At 43.3% G+C, this 22,392-nt stretch overlaps 1 protein-coding gene across 2 annotated transcripts in view; it reads right to left on the bottom strand.

Annotated features, from left to right (window-relative positions):
- Positions 1–22,038, bottom strand: part of SAMD5 (sterile alpha motif domain containing 5) — a 66,645-nt gene extending 44,607 nt beyond the window's left edge. Inside the window, exon 1 of one of the 2 annotated variants that reach the window (XM_061428248.1) lies at positions 21,280–22,038. In XM_061428248.1, the coding sequence (XP_061284232.1) occupies positions 21,280–21,744 (465 nt within the window). In that variant the 5' untranslated portion in view covers positions 21,745–22,038. The remainder of the gene's footprint in view (positions 1–21,279) is intronic. The other variant, XM_061428247.1, reaches the window with a different exon arrangement.
- Between the last annotated feature and the right edge of the window lie 354 nt (positions 22,039–22,392).

Raw genomic sequence — 22,392 nt, 5'->3', positions numbered from 1 at the left:
TTTTAAACAAATCAAGACACATGTGCTAAAAAAAAGTATCCTTAAAAGTAATTTTTGTAAACAGTGCTGCAATGAACACTTGTGTGCACATATCCTTTGGGGCTATTTATAATAATGAAGACATGGAAGCAATATAAATGTCCATTGACAAAAGAATGGATAAAGAAGATGTGGTATACACACACACACACACACACACACACTGGAATATTACTCAGCTATAAAGAAGAATGAAACAATGCCGTTTGCAGCAACATGGATGAGATTATCACTTCAGCAACCTAGAGATTATCATATTAAACGAAGTAAGTTAGAGAAAGACAAATAGTGTATGATATCACTGATACATGCAATCTAATTTTTTTAAATGATACAAATTTGTATCATTTAAAAAAATTAGATTGCACGTAAAATTATTTACAAAACAGAAACAGACTCACAGATATCAAAAACAAACATATGGGCTTCCCTGGTGGCTCAGATGGTAATGAATACAGGAGACCTTCAATACAGGAGACCTGGCTTTGATCTATGGGTTGGGAAGATCCCCTGGAGGAGGAAATGGCAACCACTCCAGTGTTCTTGCGTCGAGAATCCCATGGACAGAGAAACCTGGTAGGTTACAGTCCATGGGATCACAAAGAGTCGGATCCGACTGAGCAACTGAGCACAAGGTTACTAAAAGGGAAACACAGCAGGGTAGCAGGAAGGATAAATCAGGAGCTTGGGATGAACACACAGGAACTATTCCACAGAAGATAGATAACCAACAAGGGCCTACTGCACAGCACAGGGAACTCTGCTCAGTATTCTGTGATAACTGTATGAGAAAAGAATCTAAAAAAACAATGAATATATGTATAACAATCACTGCTGTGTGTCTGAAACTGCTGCTGCTGCTAAGTCATTTCAGTTATGTCTTGACTCTGTGTGACCCCATAGACGGCAGCCCACCAGGCTCCCCTGTCCCCAGGATTCTCCAGGCAAGAACACTGGAGTGGGTTGCCATTTCCTTCTCCAATGCATGAAAGTGAAAAGTGAAAGTGAAGTCGCTCAGTTGTGTCTGACTTGTAGTGACCCCATGGACTGCAGCCCACCAGGCTCCTCCATCCATGGGACTTTCCAGGCAAGAGTACTGGAGTGGGGTGCCATTGCCTTCTCCAACATCTGAAACTAACACATTGTAAATCAAACATACTCCAATAAATTAAATTTTTTAAATTTAAAAATAAAAATCTTTTAAAAAGTAACTTGTTGGGAGACAATGCTTATTACAACAGTAGCGCTATGTACATGATAAAAATATTAATAAATCATTTCTCCCTAGAATGCACATTTCTAAGAAAATCAGCTTTGTCTCATACAGTCACATTTTTTGTTTTACTTTTTATTTTATTTTTTTAATTTTATTTTATTTTTAAACTTTACAATATTGTATTGGTTTTGCCAAATATCAAAATGAATCTGCCACAGGTATACATGTGTTCCCCATCCTGAACCCTCCTCCCTCCTCCCTCCCCATACCATCCCTCTGGGTCGTCCCAGGGCACTAGCCCCAAGCATCCATTTGTTTGGGATTTGGAACTAAAATAGGACTACCCACTAACTAAATGGGAACCCACTCCAGTGTGTTATTGCCTGGAAAATTCCATAGACAGAGGAGACTAGTATGGCATTGCAAAGAGTCTGACATGACTGTGTGACTGAGCACACACACACTAACTTGTTTACTAAAATGACTTGCAATTGTTTCAGAACCCCACCTCAAACACCAAAATGCCATTCAGTTCAGTTCAGTTCAGTTGCTCAGTCGTGTCCAACTCTTTGCAACCCCATGAATCGCAGCACGCCAGGTCTCCCTGTCCATCACCAGCTCCCGGAGGTCACTGAGACTCACGTCCATCAAGTCGGTGATGCCATCCAACCATATTACAGATGTTCAAAACCTGTGTTGGAGGCTCCAAAAGCAACTCAGAAGAAGTATTCCAAGAAAGAAGAGAATCACTTGATTAAACGTCCGCTTCCCATGCTATTCTACACTTTTTCTAAATGAAGAAAAGCCCTGGATCTGAAGAACTTATCTTAAACTAAAATTGGGCTTCCCTGGTAGCTCAGTGGTTAAAGAATCTGCCTGTCAGCATGGGAGACATGGGTTGGGTCCCTGATCAGAGAAGATGCCACATGCCACCAAGCAACTTAGGCCAAAACTACAGAGCCACGTGCCCTACAGCCTCCACAAGAGGGGGAGCATGCTCAGTCGTGCCCAACTCTTTGCGACCCCAAGGACAGGCACCTTTGTCTACGGGATTATCCAGGCAAGAATACTAGAGTGGGTTCCTATTTCCTTCTCCAGGGCATCTTCCCAACCCAGAGACTGAACCCAAGCCTCTTGCATCTCCTGCACTGGCAGGCAGATTCTTTACCTCTGCACCACTTGGGAAGTCCCACAACAACAGAAGCCACTGCAATGAGATGCCCAAGCACCACAAAGAAGAGTAGCCCCCGCTCACCACAACTAGAGAAAGCTGGTGAAGCAACGAAGGCCCAGCACAGCCAAACATAATTAAGAAAAAAAAGAAACTAAAATCACAAGTTATATATATAGCAAAGACAGTAATACAGTAACAACTGGGACTTTCCTAGTTGAGACTCTGTGCTCCCAATGCAGGGGGCCCAGGTTTGATCCCTGATTAGGGAACTAAATCCCACATGCCACAACTAAAGATCCCATGTGCCACAACCAAGATTAAAGAGCTCAGTTGCAAGCAACAACTAAGATCTGGCACAGCCAAATAAAAAATTTTTATTAAAAATACAGTAAAAACTCTTGAAAATCAGAACCAAAAAGAACTAGTATTTGCTGTGCAGAATATGTTCACAGTAACATTCACAGTTAATGATGACTAATTGCTTCATCAGTGGATTAACACTGATGAAGATTAACACAAGATTAACAGGGTCTTGTGTTACCAAACTGATGTGATTCAATTTATATATGAGTCTCTTTCCAGTCTCCTTTTGCCAATCAGTATCTGTAATGCATGTTGGAAGAATGAAGGCATTCTCTTTGTCTTATCAAACATAAAATATGGATTCATTCTATCATGAGCCTGTGGAATTTACACTGATTAGCATGCTATTAAATTTTAAAAATAAAGTGAAAATCTCTAGGACATATCCACTCCCTTCCCCACAACTAGTCCTCATCTTCCTCACCTATAAAACGGATAGCACAAATAACGTTGCTCTCAGAGACCTGTGATGAGGACAAAATGAAATACTGTGATAAAGCACTCAAATAATATAGACTGTTACCACGATTATTATCCTGCATGAAGGAGGTAGTTCAGTCAAGAAGTCCCCTCCTGATTGAAGAGGAAAATCAGACATATCCATAATTAATTCATATAAGGTTAAATCAAGAATGTATATGTATTCAGTCGCTAGTCGTATCTGACTCCTTTTTGCAACCCTATATGGACTGTAGCTCACAGGCTTCTCTGTCCATGGGATTTTCCAGGCAAGAATATTGGAGTGGGTTGCAATTTCCTCCTCCAGGGGATCTTCCTGTCCCAGGGATCAAACCCACCTCTCTTGTCTGTGTCCTCTGCCTTGGAAGGTAGATTCTTTACACTTGAGCCACCTGGAAAGCCCTTGAACCAAGAATACGTCTAAATCTCACAATGAGTGAATCGAAGCACAGTGAAGTGGTCATATTACAGGGTTAGCTCGCTGCTCTAGGAAGCTCCTGCTTTTTAAGTTTGCTGCCTCCAAAAGCACACCTCTCCTACTTTTCCTGCAAATCACTTGTAACATAATTCAGCTTGTGCATCCCAAAACAGCAATCTTGGGGGTGATAAAGAAAATCATGCTTCCTGTCAGACAGCAGGACTAATATGACTCAGCAGGTCAAGCGTGTCACTGTCACAATGTTTTAATAAACGATTAAAAGATGCAATTCAAAAAAAAAAAAAAGAAGATTCGATTCACCACTCTTTTCAAGGTGAGTATATCAATATAAGGAACCATATTAACAGAGATAAACACACGGCCCAAACTGCTCTGCCAAGAAGTGGCAGTAAAAACTCTGATTTAAAATGACATGGCAATAAAACTCAAAGTTAATGTCACCAACCTAACTCCAACTCTCCACCACCTCTCTATAATGAAGTCGGTCTCAAAAGAATAAATTACTTTGCATACCCCCTGGCTCCACTCTAATCTATAATGGATGTAATATGCATATCCTGAATTATTCTTCTACTGCGCAAGCCTAAGCAAGCCGGAGATACAGGGGGTTTGTGGGACCCCAGACAGGAACTAATCCCATCTTTTCTTTAGATGCTTTACAAATGACGGTGACTAGAGCACTGGCTTTGGATGCAATTAACAACTCATCGAATTCTTTTTTTTTCTTTCACATTTAGGTAGAGCCAGAAATAGAGGAAAACAACAGAATGGGGAAGACTAGAGATCTCTTCAAGAAAATTAGAGATACCAAGGGAACATTTCATGCAAAGATGGGCTCGATAAAGGACAGAAATGGTATGGACCTAACAGAAGCAGAAGATATTAACAAGAGGTGGCAAGAATACACAGAAGAACTGTACAAAAAAGATCTTCATGATCGAGATAATCACGATGGTATGATCACTCACCTAGAGCCAGACATCCTGGAATGTGAAGTCAAGTGCACCTCAGAAAACATCACTACAAACAAAGCTAGTGGAGGTGATGGAATTCCAATTGAGCTATTTCAAATCCTGAAAGATGATGTTGTGAAAGTGCTGCACTCAATATGCCAGCCAATTTGGAAAACTCAGCAGTGGCCACAGGACTGGAAAAGGTCAGTTTTCATTCCAATCCCAAAGAAAGGCAATGCCAAAGAATGCTCAAACTACCGCACAATTGCACTCATCTCACACGCTAGGAAAGTAATGCTCAAAATTCTCTAAGCCAGGCTTCAGCAGTAAGTGAACCGTGAACTTCCAGATGTTCAAGCTGGTTTTAGAAAAGGCAGAGGAACCAGAGATCAAATTGCCAACATCTGCTGGATCATGGAAAAAGAAAGAGAGTTCCATAAAAACATCTATTTCTGCTTTATTGACTATGCCAAAGCCTTTGACTGTGTGGATCACAATCAACTGTGGAAAATTCTGAAAGAGATGGGAATACCAGACCACCTGACCTGCCTCTTGAGAAACCTATATGCAGGTCAGGATGCAACAGTTAGAACTGGACACGGAACAACAGACTGGTTCCAAATAGGAAAAGGAGTATGTCAAGGCTGTACATTGTCACCCTGCTTATTTAATTTATATGCAGAGTACATCATGAGAAACGCTGGGCTGGAAGAAGCACAAGCTGGAATCAAGATTGCCGGGAGAAATATCAATCACCTCAGATATGCAGATGACATCACCCTTATGGCAGAAAGTGAAGAGGAACTCAAAAGCCTCTTGATGAAAGTGAAAAAGGAGAGTGAAAAAGTTGGCTTAAAGCTCAACATTCAGAAAACTAAGATCATGGCATCTGGTCCCATCACTTCATGGCAAATAGATGGGGAAACAGTGGAAACAGTGTCAGACTTTATTTTTGGGGGCTCCAAAATCACTGCAGATGGTGACTGCAGCCACGAAATTAAAAGATGCTTACTCCTTGGAAGAAAAGTTACGACCAACCTAGATAGCATATTCAAAAGCACAGACATTACTTTGCCAACAAAGGTCCGGCTAGTCAAGGCTATGGTTTTTCCAGTGGTCACATATGGATGTGAGAGTTGGACTATGAAGAAGGCTGAGCACCGAAGAATTGATGCTTTTGAACTGTGGTGTTGGAGAAGACTCCTGAGAGTCCCTTGGACTGCAAGGTGATCCAACCAGTCCATTCTAAAGGAGATCAGCCCTGGGTGTTCTTTGGAGGGAATGATGCTAATGCTGAAGCTCCAGTACTTTGACCACCTCATGTGAAGAGTTGACTCACTGGAAAAGACTCTGATGCTGGGAGGGATTGGGGGCAGGAGGAGAAGGGGACGACAGAGGATGAGTTGGCTGGATGACATCACTGACTCGATGGATATGGGTTTGAGTGAACTCCAGGAGTTGGTGATGGACAGGGAGGCCTGGAGTGCTGTGATTCATGGGGTCACAAAGAGTTGGACATGACTGAGCGACTGAACTGAACTGAACTGAACTTTTCATCTTAACTGGATCCTGTACTTAGCAAGTCCTAAGAATTACTCAGGGACTTCCCAGGTGGCTCAGCAGTAAAGAATCCATCTGCCAATGCATGAGACACAGGAAACACAGATTCAATCCCTAGGTTGGGCAAATTCCCTGGAGGAGGGCATGGTAACCCACTCCCGTATTCTTGCCTGGGAAATCACAAGGACAGTGGAGCCTGGTGGGCTACAGTCCATAGGGTTGCAAAGAGTCAGCTACAACTGAGCAGCTAAACACACACATGCACAAAAATTACTCAACTTTTTTAATGTAAAATATTTCTGCTTCATAAAGACCATCTACCACTTTATTACTTTCTGGCCATGAAAATATGCCTAATACTTAAAGCAGTACTACTTTTGTCAATCAAGAGTTTCCCAAGAACAGCATCCTAATCCAGCAGTATTTCATTTTGCATTGATACATGACTACCTTGCTATACTAATGCTAAGTCGCCTCAGTCGTGTCCGACTCTGTGCGACCCCATAGATGGCAGCCCACCAGGCTCCCCCGGCCCTGGGATTCTCCAGGCAAGAACACTGGAGTGGGTTGCCATGTCCTTCTCCAATGCATGAAAGTGAAAAGTGAAAGTGAAGTCACTCAGTCGTGTCCGACTCTTAGTGACCCCATTGGACTGCAGCCTACCAGGCTCCTCCATCCATGGGACTCTCCAGGCAAGAGCACGGGAGTGGGGTGCCATTGCCTTCTCTGGTCTATGGCTACTTTAAAGTGCCTATATCTTTACTGCATGATTGATGGCCAGCTTGGGAAGCGTTGGGTGCATCCATTTGTACAAACTAAGCAGAATACAGCAACTGAGGTAGCTGTTTCATCTAGAAACATACCATTCTTGTATCCCATCTTTAATATTCGCTTCAATGGCCTTTTTAAATGAAAGTCATTCTATTTGACCTTTCTACAAATGTTTGTCAATCAAGGACTTGCTCCAATAATATTTCTTACAGAGTTCTCCAGTTTTATCTTTATTACAAGTGGACTGTTGTTTCTATACAAAGCCAAACATTCACATTAAAATGAATGCCACTTCCATTTCTTTTATAAGGGTTTTCTATTTAACATGGCATCTGACAAGCAGCCCCATCTGTATTTTCCACTAAAAGGGGTGGGGTGGGGTGGGGGCAGAAAGGGCGAAGACTAATTGATCAGGGAATACAAGGTATGTGGGGGAAGTGGAAGAGTAGGAGCAGAAGAATATAATTCTAGAATCTGGGAGCAATTTCCTGAGCTGCACATGGTGGTGAGGGGGGGAGCCCATTTTGGCTGCGAAAACGGTAAAATCAATAAAGATTCAAGTTAACCCCTCACCCCCCTCAGAGTCTCTGCCCTCTGGTTCAAAGACAAAATGTCTCCACAAACCAGAAAACTAAATCATTACTCACAACTCCGTGTCAACTGCCTTTTGAGTAAGAAGAGTGTGGCGCTGGTCCCCCCATCTCCCCGCTGTCACTGCCTCTCCTGCTTGTCTAGACAGAGATGACAACCTCCAAAAGCTACTGGCAGAAGTCAACTGTAATAATATCATGACAACAACTGTCGCAGCGCTTACCAAACTGAAGGTAAATGTCAAACATCATCGTGAAAGGAAAGATACGTAGTATAAAAGAATGTGACAATAATCTGGGCGTGAGATCACAAAATTCCTACCCTCACACCCAGGTTGCTTCAAAAGACATCACTTAAGGATGGTTTCATGTCAGGAAATCTGTTCATGCAATACATCAAGCAGCAGGCCCAAGAAGAAAAAGACTCTCAACTATTTTTAAGTTGCAAAAAAAGACATTTACTAGAATCAAATGTCCATTCCTAATAAAAAATGCCTACAAAGTTACTAAAACCAAGATGCTCTTCAACATCATGAAGGATACCCTAAGCTGAGAGCCAGTGGCAGAATACTAACAAAATCCTTGTAGCACGTCCATTAAAATTTGGAATAAGACAAAAACATCTACTTACCATTATTATTTAGCACTGCCATATAAACTCTAGCCAATGCAATAAGACCAGAACAGACAAATAAAAGCTATAATTCCTGTGAAAGTAGGTGACAAAATTTTGTCTATATCAGATTACATATAACATTAGAACTTTATCTTATATCATGTCCCTAAATAAATTTCAGATGAATTAGAGAGCTTGGTGTAAATCTGAAACCAAAAAAATTAATTGGAGATATAGGTAAATATTAACTGATTTTTTTTAATAGAGAAGGAATTTAAGGATAAAATAATCACAAATATTATAAGGATAATATCATAAAATATTATAAGGATAAAAGTAATCATGAAAATAGAGATTGATTATATTTCTTCATTAAAAAAAGAGAAAACCATAAAAAGCAAACGGTAAATTGGGCAAAATATTTTCAACTGTTATACCAGACAAATAAAGTATATATGTTATTGATAGTATAAAAGCTTTTTGAAATTAGGAAAAGAACAACTAGCCTCAACAGAATCACAAGGACATAAACTAATAATTTAAGATAAGTCTTCATATTAAGAATAACCTCATAATCATACGGTTTTGTATTATACCACAAACATTACCCAGACGTTTTGAGGAATTACTATCCGTCAGTTACTCTCTGAGGTGTTTCTCATATACTGTCTCTGTATTCAACACTCTTTAACAAGTGGGTGATAGTGCACCCATTTTATAGATGGAGCAACTCAGTTTTAGAAAGATTAAATAATTTGTCCAAGTAAATGGTAAAAAAAAAAAAAAAAGATTTTAAGTTCAATTCTAAGTCTGTATCCTCTATATTCCTTCAGTCTCAAAGAAACAACTAAAATTATTGATAAGGTAGAATACAAAAGAGTTTAAAAATTTTGGACATCCAAAAATAAATCATAAAATTCTAAGCTAAACCAACACTCTGAAAAACCTCTGCAACCTTTATGCAACAATTATTATTTTCCTTAATATAGAAAGAATTCTTGCAAAGCAACCGGAAATAGTGTAAGACCAACAACAAAAAAAATAGGCAAACACCATTAAAAGCACTACGTAATTATAAATATCGGAGCAGGCAATGGCATCCCACTCCAGTACTCTTGCGTGGAAAATCCCATAGATGGGGGAGCCTGGTAGGCTGCAGTCCATGGGATCACGAAGCAACTTCGAGATCTGAGCAACTTCCCTTTAACTTTTCACTTTCATGCATTGGAGAAGGAAATGGCAACCCACTCCAGTGTTCTTGCCTGGAGAATCCCAGGGACAGGGGAGCCTGGTGGGCTGCCGTCTATGGGGTCACACAGAGTCCGACACGACTGAAGCGACTTAGCAGTAGCAATTATAAATATAAAAGCTACAAATATAAAACTATGTTGATTGGTAATCTAAGAAATATCATTCAAAGAATGATGAAATACTACTTCTCAAACATGACATTTTCAAATAATAAAGAAATTAAATAATCAATAATAACATGGGTAAGGCTTCAACCCAATAAGAAAATGACTGAATTAATTATGGTGTTAAACTAAGATGGAATATGTCTTAGTATTAAAATCATCAAATGATATTTGCTAACACAAGAATAGCCTTACCCGTCTTCTTATCCAATACCAGATTTGTGCATGTGTATAAGACAGAAATTCTAATTCATGGGTAATTTTTAAAGAAATACACTATGAGGGTTAGAAATTGTACAGACCATTTTAAATTTCTTCTCAATCTGCTTTAGTATTTTCCAAATTTTCTCAATTCAGTGTATTCACTTTTCAATCAGAAATATTTTAAAATTGTATTAGAAACAATGATTTATACACTATCAATAAGAACACTTTAAATTTGTATAGTTCTTTTAGAATTTACAAAGTAACCTTATAAATATTATTCCATTTAATTCACACAACAGTCTTTTGAGATATATACTGGCACCATTTAACAAAATAAATAATTTTTATTAAACTAAAAAGATTAAGTTTCTTTATGTCTTCCAAGGACAGGGCAGAGAGAGGGGCAGGCAAAGACGAGCCCTTAAAAGAAAATGAAACTCTGAATTATGAGCATGCCCTAAAGAAACTCTAAACAATGTCAGTGATACAACATTTCTCCCTGAAAAAATCTTTTGTTGGCCTAACTTCTAGCTGTCACAGTTACTGTCAAGTGATAATGGTATTACATTCACTTCAAACTAGCATCTTTTATTACCTGTCGTTTTATAAGCATCGTGTTCTACGTGGGAGTTAATTCACAGAACTCCTGGTTATATAACTGGGACCAACCCACAAACTGGGTTCTAAGAGTCCTTTTCTAAAATAAGCTGGTAAAAGTGGTCATGTCTCTCCCATGGTGCTACATGAATAAGTCAAACAGACTGAAAATAAACAATGTTAGCAGCATGATTGGTTAAAAAACAAACAAAACTTGAATTAGTTCAATTCTATTATTCTTATGTGACCACTTAAAGAGTTTTCATTTGTGTTGAAAAGTCAAAACGGGAACACAGTACAAACTGGTACAAACTGCAAGCGGGTCGTATGTTAGTTTGGTTAAGTGCAAATTCTATTCCATAGATGAAATGGTTTTACTAAATTTGAATTCTTTAAAACTGAAATGCATTCCTTATTTTAATTGTTAACTGTTTAAAACAAAAAATCAAGAAAATAAATACTGTATATTATTTTCTGACTTGTACTTAAAATAATCTTGTCAAATAGAGGTAGAATGCTAAAAAAATACAGGTGTCAAATCAACAGGTTCATCTCTAGTCTCATTATAAAGTTATGCTCTAAGAAAAATACCTTAAAATTGGAATAGCTGTTCATTAGGATTTTGGTAAAGAATACACACGAATTGTTTTCCTTGTCTTTTGAGCATATTCCAAATGTGGTAGATCTTATTTTGTTAGTATTTATAACTTTATGGAAACATAATAGGAAGGTTTTAAGGGCTCATCAGACCATTTATTTCGATTAGAAGCGGTAATGAAATCTGTTTAAACTATTAGATATCACTTAGTCTCTATGTAAGACAGATTGTATACTTAATGCCTTTTGGCATGATCCACAATTCCTTGTCCTTAATATTTTCATATTGACTGAAAACAAGGATTCTCTTCCTACTCCACCCAAACCTCCTCAAGCCCAAATCAGCAGTTTGATCTCAAATAGCACTTTTCATAAACCTTAGAAAATAACTGTTATAAACCTTTAGCTCACATGCTGGCAGTAGCAATAATAAGCCTTAGCTATAATAAGCCTTAGCTATAAGCCAAGGATGGCCTCTCTGGTGGCTCAGAGGTTAAAGCATCTGCCTGCAATGCAGAAGACCTCAGTTCGATCCCTGGGTCGGGAAGATCCCCTGGAGAAGGAAACGGCAACCCACTCCAGTATTCTTGCCTGGAGAAGCCTGAAGAATCCCATGGATGGAGAAGCCTCGTGGGCCACAGTCCACGGGGTCGCAAAGAGTCGGACACGACTGAGCGACTTGACTTTCACTTTCACTTAACTTTCATAAGCCAAGGATTCGATGCTGTTTCTAGCTCTACACAGACTACGACCTTGAAAAGTGATAACTATCACGGTCCTGGATATACCTGCCCTCACCATGGGCAATGTTCTTCCAAATGCCTTTCCTTTCTGAAAAATGACACACTGGACCACTGTACTCATGACATCACGCTGCTTGAACCTAGTGGGCAAGATGTACCAACTACTCTAGATGCACTGGTAAGACTTCTGCATGTCAAAAAGTAGGAAATCTAACAAAAATTCAGGGGCTTTCTATCTCAGTGCAACTCTCAGGGGTCCAGTGGTGTGGGTTATACTGAGATATCCTATCTAAAGTAAGGATGAGCTGTTGCATCTGGCCACTCTGACAATCAAAGAAGGGGCACAGTGCCCCTTTGGATTCTGGAGAAAACCTATGCCCCTTCTGGATGTGCTGCTTCAGCCTTTTTACCAAAAGACCCCTCCAAATCCATTAGTTTGAGTGGGGCCCAGACCAAGGGATTCCCTGGTAGCTCAAACGGTAAAGAATCTGCCTGCAATGCAGAAGACCAAGTTCAATCCTTGGTCGGGAAGATCCCTTGGAGAAGGGAACGGCTACTCACTCCAGTATTCTTGCCTGGGAAATTCCATGGACAGAGGAGTCTGGTCGGCTACAGTCCACGGAGTCGTAGAGAGTCAAATACAACTGAGCGACTGACACTTGCACTTTGAGAGCAGGGGAAGGCTGGGCACCAGGTCCAGGCTGCCATGCAGACAGCTTGGACATCTGGGCACATGCTCCAGCAGGTTGGCAGTGCCTGTCCTCTCAGTGGCAGGGAGAGATGCGCTGTTTGGAGGTGCTTTGGGGAAACCTCCAAAGGTAAATCGGTGCAGACCTTTAGGATCTTGGAACAAGACTCTACCGAACCTTAGTTTTGAACATCTAGCCTCCAGAACCGGCAGAGAATAAATTCCTATTTTTTCACACCTCCAGTTTGTGGGAGTTTATGATCACAGTCCTAAGAAATGGATAGAAATTTTGTTCTAATGACTTCAAGGGTATTAGCTCATCTAATCACTTTAAGGACTACAGCCCACCAGGATCCTCTGTCCATGTGATTATCCCAGCAAGAATACTGAAGTGGGTTGCCATTTCCTCCTCCAGTGGATCATCCTGACCCAGGGTTCGAATCCATAACTCTTAAATTTCCTGCATTGACAGGCAATTCTTTGCCATTAGTGCCACCTGTACAAGGACCAATCACCTTAAGAGTCATGAGTATTACTACTTTTTAGAGAGGGGCTTCCCAGTTTGCTCAGCTGGTAAAGAATCCGCCTGCAATGCAGGAGACACTGGTCCGATTCCTGGGTCAGGAAGATCCCCTGGAGAAGGGACAGGTTACCCACTCCAGTATTCTTGGGCTTTCTTGGTGGCTCAGACACTAAAGAATCTACCTGCTAATGCAGGAGACGTAAGAGACTCAGGCTGGATTCCTGTACTGGGAAGATCCCCAGGAGGAGGGCATGGAAACCTACTCCAGTATTCTTGCCTGGAGAATCCCATGGACAGAGGAGCCTGGCAGGTCAGTCCATAAGGTCACAAAGAGTCAGACACTACGGGGTAACTAAGCACACAGCAGAGAGAGGAGCCAAAGATGACCTTGCATGGGGCAGAGGTGGGACATGAACTCTGCAGTCTGCTTCTGAGCCTGTGCTCTTAACCACTAGACCATCATGTCAACAGAGGAGTAACAGGAACCCACATGCTTCTCTCACCTGGATAACCTGAATGGGCTGTCATCACCATAGAAACCATGTCCTCTTAGTTTGGGAGCTCAGCTCTCTAACTAGGCTCTCAGCACCCTGCTGTTGAAGGCAGGTTCTGAGTATCTGAAGGGTAGGTGACTGCCCAGCATTCGACTTGAAGGCTCCCTGCAATCCCCACAAATATCCACTATTTTTTGGTAAGGGATTGATTTTGTTAATGGCAGACTGCCCAGGCTGGCACAACCCCGAGGGTGATCCCTTTCTTCAATTTTGCACCTTGGCACCCTACCTGCATTATCTTGGTCCTGGCCCTGCTGCCAATATCTTCTTTTCAAATGACTTGCAAGAATAGCACTTTAAGTCCTAGTTCTTCTTTGATACTACTTAATGAAGAAAAACATTTTGATTTTAAACTTCATTACCTGACTGGAGTCTCAACCACAGTTGATCTTGTTTTTTAACATCTGAAATGAAGACAAGCATAAAATTCTCCAATCCTTGCTAACTTTTGGAAGTAATATTCAACTTTTACATGGTGCATCCATTCAGCAATGGGCTGGACCCTCAACATCAAGGTCCATTAAAGAGTAAGCAGGAGGATATCTGTCTAGTTCTCTACAATAAAGCCAAGGGCTTGGCACATGGCATTTGTTCAATGTTCATCAAGTACGGCGGGCGGATGGATTGATGGATGCGTGGATGGATGGATGGCTGAGGGTCCAGGGATGCTGAAACTCCATAGAAACTAAACTATGAGGAGCATGATGAAACGGGCAGCCCTGCCAGCACCCAAGCTCATCTCCTCTCTCTCTCTTTTATCCACAGTATTCTTTTCAGGGAATAAGACCAAACAAACAAAAAAACCTAGAAAGATCATCTCTTGCCCAGATTGAGGATACTTGATGATATTGATTTGATTTGAAAAAGCTGAAATTTGCCAACCTCCAGGCTGTCCAAAGTAACTTCATAAAGGCAGAAATTCCTGGGAGAAGGGATATTTATTGTCATTTCAGCTTCTGCCAGGACCCAAGGCACAACTCCAAAGGACACAAGCCTATCTGTGCCAACCTCTTTCTAAATATTTCTTCTATATCCTTCACCCTGGTGCCAGACACAGGAGCCCTCATGCTACCTCCAAACACCTTCATCCCAAGCCATCTCTCCCAGATACCTATGAATAACCCTATTACCATGAAAGTCTGTGGTGTGAATGAAGTTTAACACTCCTATAGTATTATTAAGTAAGGTTATACTAACTGAAACAGCTCTAGTTGGTAGCGTGTGCCTAGGAGGTATTTTCCAGTGAAATCTATATACCTGCTTCATCCACAATCCACCCTAGAGCCCCCTTCCGCTTTCCCAAGTCTGCTAGAAAACAGGATGCTTTTACAGTTCCCTACCATCCACATCTTCACGGCAAGTAGATGGGGAGACAATGGAAACAGTGAAAGACTATTTTCTTGGGCTCCAAAATCACTGCAGATGGTGACTGCAGCCATTAAATTAAAAGACGCTTGCTCCTTGAAAGAAAAGCTATGACCAACCTAGACAGCATATTAAAAAGCAGAGACATTACTTTGTCGACAAAAGTTCATCTAGTCAAAGCTACGGTTATTCGATTAGTCATGTATGGATGTGAGAGTTGGATTGTAAAGAAAGCTGAGCGCCGAAGAATTGATGCTTTTGAACTGTGTTGTTGGAGAAGACTCTTGAGAGTCTCTTGGAGATCCAACCAGTCCATCCTAAAGGAAATCAGTCCTGAATATTCATTGGAAGGACTGATGCTGAAGCTGAAGCTGAAGCTGAAGCTCCAATACTTTGGCCATGTAATGTGAAGAACTGACTCACGGAAAAGACTCTCATGCTGGGAAAGATTGAAAGCAGGAGGAGAAGGGGACAACAAAGGATGAGATGGTTGGATGGCATCACTAATATGATGGACATGAGTTTGAGCAAGCTCCAGGAGTTGTTGATTGAAAGGGAAGCCTGGCATGCTGCAGTCCATGGGGTCACAAAATGTCAGACACGACTGAGCAACTGAACTGAACTGAACCATCCACATCTACCATCACCCCCACGCACAAGCATGGCCAAACTTACAAAACACAACATCATACGTAGCTTATAACCTGCAGCACAAATATATGAATAGTGAGTGTGGTTTCTATTCATGTTTACTTATATAAATCCTTTTAGCATTGTTCTACAATATTTCTATTTAGGCAAAGGTGCTTCCCTCATGCCTCAGTAGTAAAGAATCTGCCTGCAATGCAGGAGACCCAGGTTCCATCCCTGGGTCGGGTAGATCCCCTAGAGGAGGGCATGGCAACCCACTCCAGTTTTCAGAGGAGCCTGGCAGGCTATATATAGTCCATGGGGTCACAAAGAGTTGGACACAACTGAAACAACTAAGCAGAAGCAGCAGCATAAACACCAGATTCAAAATACCTAATATTTATCTATTAACACAATGTTCGCCAAAAATCTCTAATCTATCCATCTATCCCCTCACTGGTATCATGTGGGCAGAGAGAGAAAGAAAGACTCTTCAATGTCACCCCAACAAAGTTCCCAGTCTGCTCATCCATCCTCCTCTCTACCCCTCTGTCACAGAGAAAGCGTCTCCAACCCCTTTCCTTCCAGTTCTCTGGACACAATTCCCTCCACTTCCTTGATCTCTTGGGTCATCTCCCTTCTCCCATTATCTTCACAGGCTCCCTCTCCCTGACATTCTCCCACCAACACTCGGACACGCTATAGCTTCTCTCATTCTTGAAAAAAATACAAATTCACAAAACTCCTCGCTTGACCCAAATTCCCCCTTCTTCCTCCAGATGTAGCTTCAGTTCTATCTTCTCAGTCTGACTTCGTTAAAAAGTTGTCTGCAGTACATCCAGACAATGGAATATGACTCAGCACTAAAAAGAAATGAGCTATCAAGCCATGAAAAGACCCAGAGGAATCATAAATGCCTATCGCTAATAAGTGAAAGAAACCAATCTGAAATGGCTACAGAACTCTTAACTATGTGATGTTCTGGAAAAGGCAAAACTATGGAAATAGCAAAAAAAAAAAAAAAAATCATTTGTCCCCAGGTGTTGGAAAAGAGAGGGATGAATGGGCAGAACACAAAGGATTTTTAGGGCAGTGAATATACCCTGCTTGATACCATAATGATGGCTATATGTCATTCAGTATACATTTGTCCAAAGTCACAGAATACATACCATCAATAGTGAACCCTAATGTAAAATCTGAACTTTAGATGATTACAATATACTGATGTAAGTTTATCAATCATAACAAATGTACCACTTCTGGTGGGGGATGCAGATAAGACAGGCAACCATGCTTGGGTAGGGGCCGGGGTAGATAGGAAATCTCTGTACCATTCTCTCAGTTTTGCTGTGACCTTAAAACTGTGCTTTTAGAGACTTTCAGGATGGTCCAGTGGTTAAGATTTCACCTTCTAATTCAGGGCATATGAGTTTTATCCCTGATCGGAGAGCTGAGATCCCACACGCCTCATGGCCAAAAAAACCAAAGCATAAAACAGAATCAATATTGCAACCAGTTCAATAAAGACTTTAAAAATGGTCCACATAAAAGAATCTTATTTTAAAATCTTAAAAAAAATAAAACTGCTCTTTAAAAAAATTAAATCTTTAAAAAGAAAAAGTTTGTGCTCCCCATTTTTACTTCCTCTCTGTCCATCACTTTAACCTGCTATTTCAGAGGTCTCCGCTGGCATGGCTGCTACTTCCCATGGATACACTTATTTCTTATCCTGCTTGGTCACACTCTGACCTCCTGACCAGTCCCTCCTCCTTGAAGCAACACTGCTTCCGAAGACTCACCCTTTCACCTCCCTCCAAGGTTCTTCATCCTCCGCCCATCTCTCAAATCCTGGTTTTCCCCAGGGTTCTGTCTGGGTCCCTTCTCTCTTCTCCCTCTACAGCTCACTCATATTTGTTGCTTCAACATGGGGACAACTCCCAAATCTGTATCTTTTGCCCCAGCATCTTTTCTCTGCTCCATAGCCATGTTTCTAACTGTTAACTAGATAAATATGTACAAATATGCCTCCGGCATTGGACACTCAGTGTGTTTAAACCCGAAGGCAACATCTTTGTTTCTAAACTTGCTTTTCTCCTGGGTTCCCTACTCAGGAGAGGGCATCACAACCCTAGACTGGAACTCTCTACCTGTCATTTCAACCTCCCTCTTCTCTCACCCTTGTCATTCAAATAGTCATCCAATCCTGGCTCACTTACCTCCATGGCACCTCCCGCTGTCGCCAAGCAGTCCAGGCTGCAGCACGTGTCTCCTGACACTGCAACCTCATCCTAATCATTTACTCCATCTCTGGTCAGGATCCATCAATAGCTCCCCTCTTGAGATACAGTCCAAGTCCATTCAGGACCAGCCCCCACCTGTCTCCACCTCCTACCACTTCCTCCAAGCACTCTGTGCTCCAGCCAGACTGAATCCCTCTCCATCCCCTCTGCCCTGCTAGATGGTGCCATCCCTCGCCTTCTGGCCCTTGAGCACACCATTCTCTCTGCCTAGAACATTTGTTCTCTTTAGGTCGCTCCTCTCCTTCAGGCTAACCCCTGCATCCTTCAGTTCTCAGACTAAAGACAGGTTCTAGAGAGCCTGTCATGACCCCACCTCCCGAGACTAGATTGGAGGCACCTGTCCATGGCTCATGTGCCTCCCATGAAAGCAATCAGCATACCTTATCATTGTTGTTCATTCTATTCTGTCTTCCCCACCAGATCCCAAGTTCCTTGAGGGCAGGGCTGGTGCATTCTGCTTATCTCAGTAACCTGGAGCCTGGCAGAGCCTCCAGAGAGAGAAGCTTGGTATTGAGAAGGAGCTTCCCTGGTGGCTCAGATGGTAAAGCATCTGCCCATAATGAGGGAGACCTGGGTTTGATCCCTGGGTTGGGAAGATCCCCTGAAGAAGGAAATGGCAATCCACTCCAGTATTCTTGCCTGGAGAATCCCACGGACAGAGGACCCTGGTAGGCTACAGTCCATGCGGTCGCAAAGAGTCGGACATGACTGAGCAACTTCACTTCCTTTTTTTCTTGTACAAAGCTTTACCTAATACTTACTTTGTGAAAACATGTCCTCATTTCATGAAGGTAGAAAATCACCACAGTCAGAGAAGCTAAGGACAGGGCAAAGGAGGGAGTCATTCAATGTTTTTAGATTTTAAGCAGCGCTTTTTCCAAAGCTATACTGCCTTTGGAAAACAAAGAGAAACTTACTTTTCTTACACTTTAACTGACCTAAAAGAGGAAATTAACAACTGTTGATAAGATGTAATGAACATAGCAGTGTGGCAGAGTTCCTGGTAATATTATCTGTTATTGAGGCAAATACTACAATCCTACAGTCCTTTCAAATAATTCTTGGGGAAACTCTGCAACTTACTTTCTTCTGTAAGGGCTCACTCTACCTGCCTTGATCACCCTTGGTAAAATCTGCTTTCAAACCATCTAATAATCTCACCACAGTACAAAAAAATTACAAGGATCAGCCATGCACAGACTATAAAGAAGAGGTGAGGCCTCTCTAATAAGCAGAATTCCAAACGCACATAATAAATATTATATTTTCTGATCATAACAGAGCCAAGGAATCTGAGGAAATTAAAAATTGGATCACATTTTAAAGAGGAGTCCTAAACCTGTCTGTAAAGAAACAAGCTGCATCCAAAAACATCTTAAATAAACTAAAATCCAAAACTGAAAGAGATAATGGACACATAAGCAACAAATTCAGAATGACCAACATAATCTGGCACTATACACGTGCATGCTCAGTTTGGACTATACTAATTATATTTTGGTTTCTAAGTATAATTATTTATAATTTAGTGTATGTTTTTCTTGCAAAAAATATATAAAGTAACAGAATATTTTTACAATTAAATTTGTCAGCCACATTTTTCTGGTCCCCAGTTGGGAGCATCAGTGGAAGTGGTTCAAAAACATTCTGGCCTCATTTTATTCTTCAGTTTGAGAAAGAGAATTACATAGGCATAGAAAGTGAAAAGGGGTACATTTTTATTATCGAACATTATTGTTATGGGATTTACATATAGAAGTTGACCAAAATTATTATTTACATGAAAAGTAAATCGTACTACAATGTAAGCTGAAATTTTCTTCATTAAATTGCTCTTACCCATATCATACACTGATTTAGGCAGGAACGCACAGTCCAAAGCCGATGGCCCGGCACTCATGAGCTTAGAATCCTCCTCCACTGATTCTTTTTAGATTCTGTTTGATATCTAGTCTGTCTTTTTAAGCATCAGAATCAAAATGTGTTACTTCCTGCACATCAACCTTGCCTACAGCCCATCCTCTCCTCTGTCCTCCCAGCCCAGCACCCAGCTCTCCTCCTGAAGCATAAGCAATACCAAGTGACATGAACTTGTTCTTGGCATCCCTTTCTGGCCAGGACTTGACCTGTGCTCTCACCATGTGCCCAGGTGCTCACACTCTCACAGCCCAAGCCCACCTCACTTCCTGGGCTGTTATCACAGAAGTCTGAGTGGCCTGAACTCCTCTGTCTACTTTTTACAGTTTTCTTTGGAACTTCCTTGAATCCAGACGTTATGGTCTTCAGACTATAAAGCAATGCAAGCGCCCCAGACAAGCACACAACGTGTGGATTATCCGCCTGGCCCTGTTTGCAGGCGGTGTTCACTCCTCGCCAGCAAGAGCAGCAGCACCATCATTTCCCCCTGGGCCTCTCTCTGTCCTGACTTTCCCGTTGAGGTGCTCCTTTTCCTACAGTAACCCCAGGCAGGCTTGAGGATTCCATGTACTGTCTACTTCCTCCTTTCAAGTTAGGACCCCTCTACCTGGATGGCTGCAGAAGCCTAAGCTGAACAGTCTCAGCTGGAGGCCGAGTTCTCGAAAGAAATAATCATTAAACGCTCAAATCCACAGTTCAGCCTTCCTCACACAGTGGCTGCCACAACTTCCCTGCTTCTTTCCAGGCTCCTTCCCTAGGGAATTCCTCACTGGTGACGAAAAATCTCACTTCCTTGGGTTGTGCCCTCCTTTCCCACATTCGAACCCACTGAGAAGTCCGTAGCACCTGCTTCATCTCACCTGAATTAATAATCAACCAAACTGGTGACCCAGCACAGAACTCAGCAGCGCACCTTCAGTGGCCCTGGGACCTCCAACGCCCTGAGCACCCACTACCTCCCTCTACCTAAGTCGAAGGAACTTATTCCAAGTGGGCCGACTTGGCTTTCTGTTAACTTTTCCCCTACACTGTTCAGGTCAGTCATTCGCGTTCCAAATGTGCAGCGGTGCTGGGATGCGACTGAATGGAATTGAGAGCAACAGGGCATCAATTCTCACTCTTTGATGAAAAGAGTTGGCCAGTTTCCCTTGGCAGCTTCTAGAAAAGGCAAGGAAAAGAACGAGAAAAAAGAAAGATCGAGAACCATGTGGGGTTTAACCATTCTTCTGGTACCCCTAGACCCCAAAATACACGGAGGCTATCAAGAACTGCCCGGGGCCCCACTGGGGGAGCACCGAGCGTCCAGTTGCTGACCGAGACTACGCGGGGGACTTGGTCCTAGTGGAGAATTATTAACACCTGGGTGAGAGGTCCTGTCTTAACACCAGGGAGGAGGGAATAAAAGAGCGAAGACAGAAAGAACACAGAAAAGGATCCCAAACGCCCGAAGCATCCTCGTCTCGCGTCGTCTCCCGGAATGGGCTGCCCCAAGCCGGAGCCGAGCGGCTGGGCGGGTCCCTAAGCCGCGCGCCCCGCGCAGTCCGGGCGGCGCCCCCTTACCTTGCGGGAGTACGGAGGCTTGCTCAGGTGGATGCCGTCGCGGACGAGCTTATCCCGGATCATGATCTTCAGCTTCAGTTTCGGGTAGCTCACCAGCTCCCTGCCGCGAGGGGCGGTCGTCTGGCCGCGGGGGTCCCCGCGGGGGCCCTGGCTCGGGCCGCCGCACGACTCCCCCAGGCGGCGGGTGGGGACGGCGAGCGGGGACGGCCCGGGTGGCGCGGGCGGCGGCTGCGGCTCCAGCGTGAAGTAGAGGCCGGCGGCGGCGGCGTCCTGCTCGCGCAGCCGGCGCACGGCCTCCAGGATGCGGCGGCGGTGCGCGGGCGCCAGCACCCCGATGGCGTCCAGGTCCGGGTCCCCGATCTGCTTGCACACCTCCAGGTCATCGTAGCCGTTATCCACGAAGGACTCGGCGTACTGCGGGAGCTGCAGCGCTTTCAGCCACTCGTAAACTATGTTGGTGCACATGGTGGCACCGGAACCCCGCCGGCAAACAGCGTCCCGGCGCCCGAGCGGCACCAGTTCTGAGAACTTTTAATCCTCTTCCTCCAAAGGGGAAAACGAAATCTCGGTAAAGTTTTCCTTTTAAAGAGAGGGACAGGGCCGGAGACAGAAAGCCATCAGAAGCCTGAGGAGGGAGTAGCGGCAAAGCAGCCAAGTGAATTCCCCAAGCAACCCGGAGCTTGCAGGCACTGGCGGCTGGGCGAGCCGCTCCGCGCAGCCCCTGGATTCGCCGCCACAGCCGCCGCGGGGAGGAGCGCACGGCGGGCGCGCGAGGGGGCGGAGGCGGGCGGGGCCCGGGCACACCCCTCGGACCCGCGCGAGGTCAGCGGTGCCCGGCTCCGCCCCGGACCTTCCTCAGCCGGGACGGTCCCCCGGCTGCGCGCCGCATCTCAATCCCTGGCCGCTGCCGTGGGCGTCTGAATATGCTCCCGGCGTTGGAGAGACACCTCCTCCGCGCAGACCCGAGGCCGCCCAGGAGCGCCTGGTCTCGGCGAGTGCGAGTCACGGTTGTCCTCCTAGCGGGAAAGGGGGTGGTCTTCCAAACTGCCGGGCTCCAGCGGCCGCCTTGGATGGCTTTTTACGTGTCTTTTTAATCCGTTTTCTCTAGCCCGT

Source organism: Bos javanicus, chromosome 9 (genome assembly GCF_032452875.1).
Source record: "Bos javanicus breed banteng chromosome 9, ARS-OSU_banteng_1.0, whole genome shotgun sequence".
NCBI classification, from domain to species: Eukaryota; Metazoa; Chordata; class Mammalia; order Artiodactyla; family Bovidae; genus Bos; species Bos javanicus.
The sequence above is the reverse complement of the archived record's forward strand: the minus strand, read 5'-3'. Positions and strand labels throughout refer to the sequence as shown.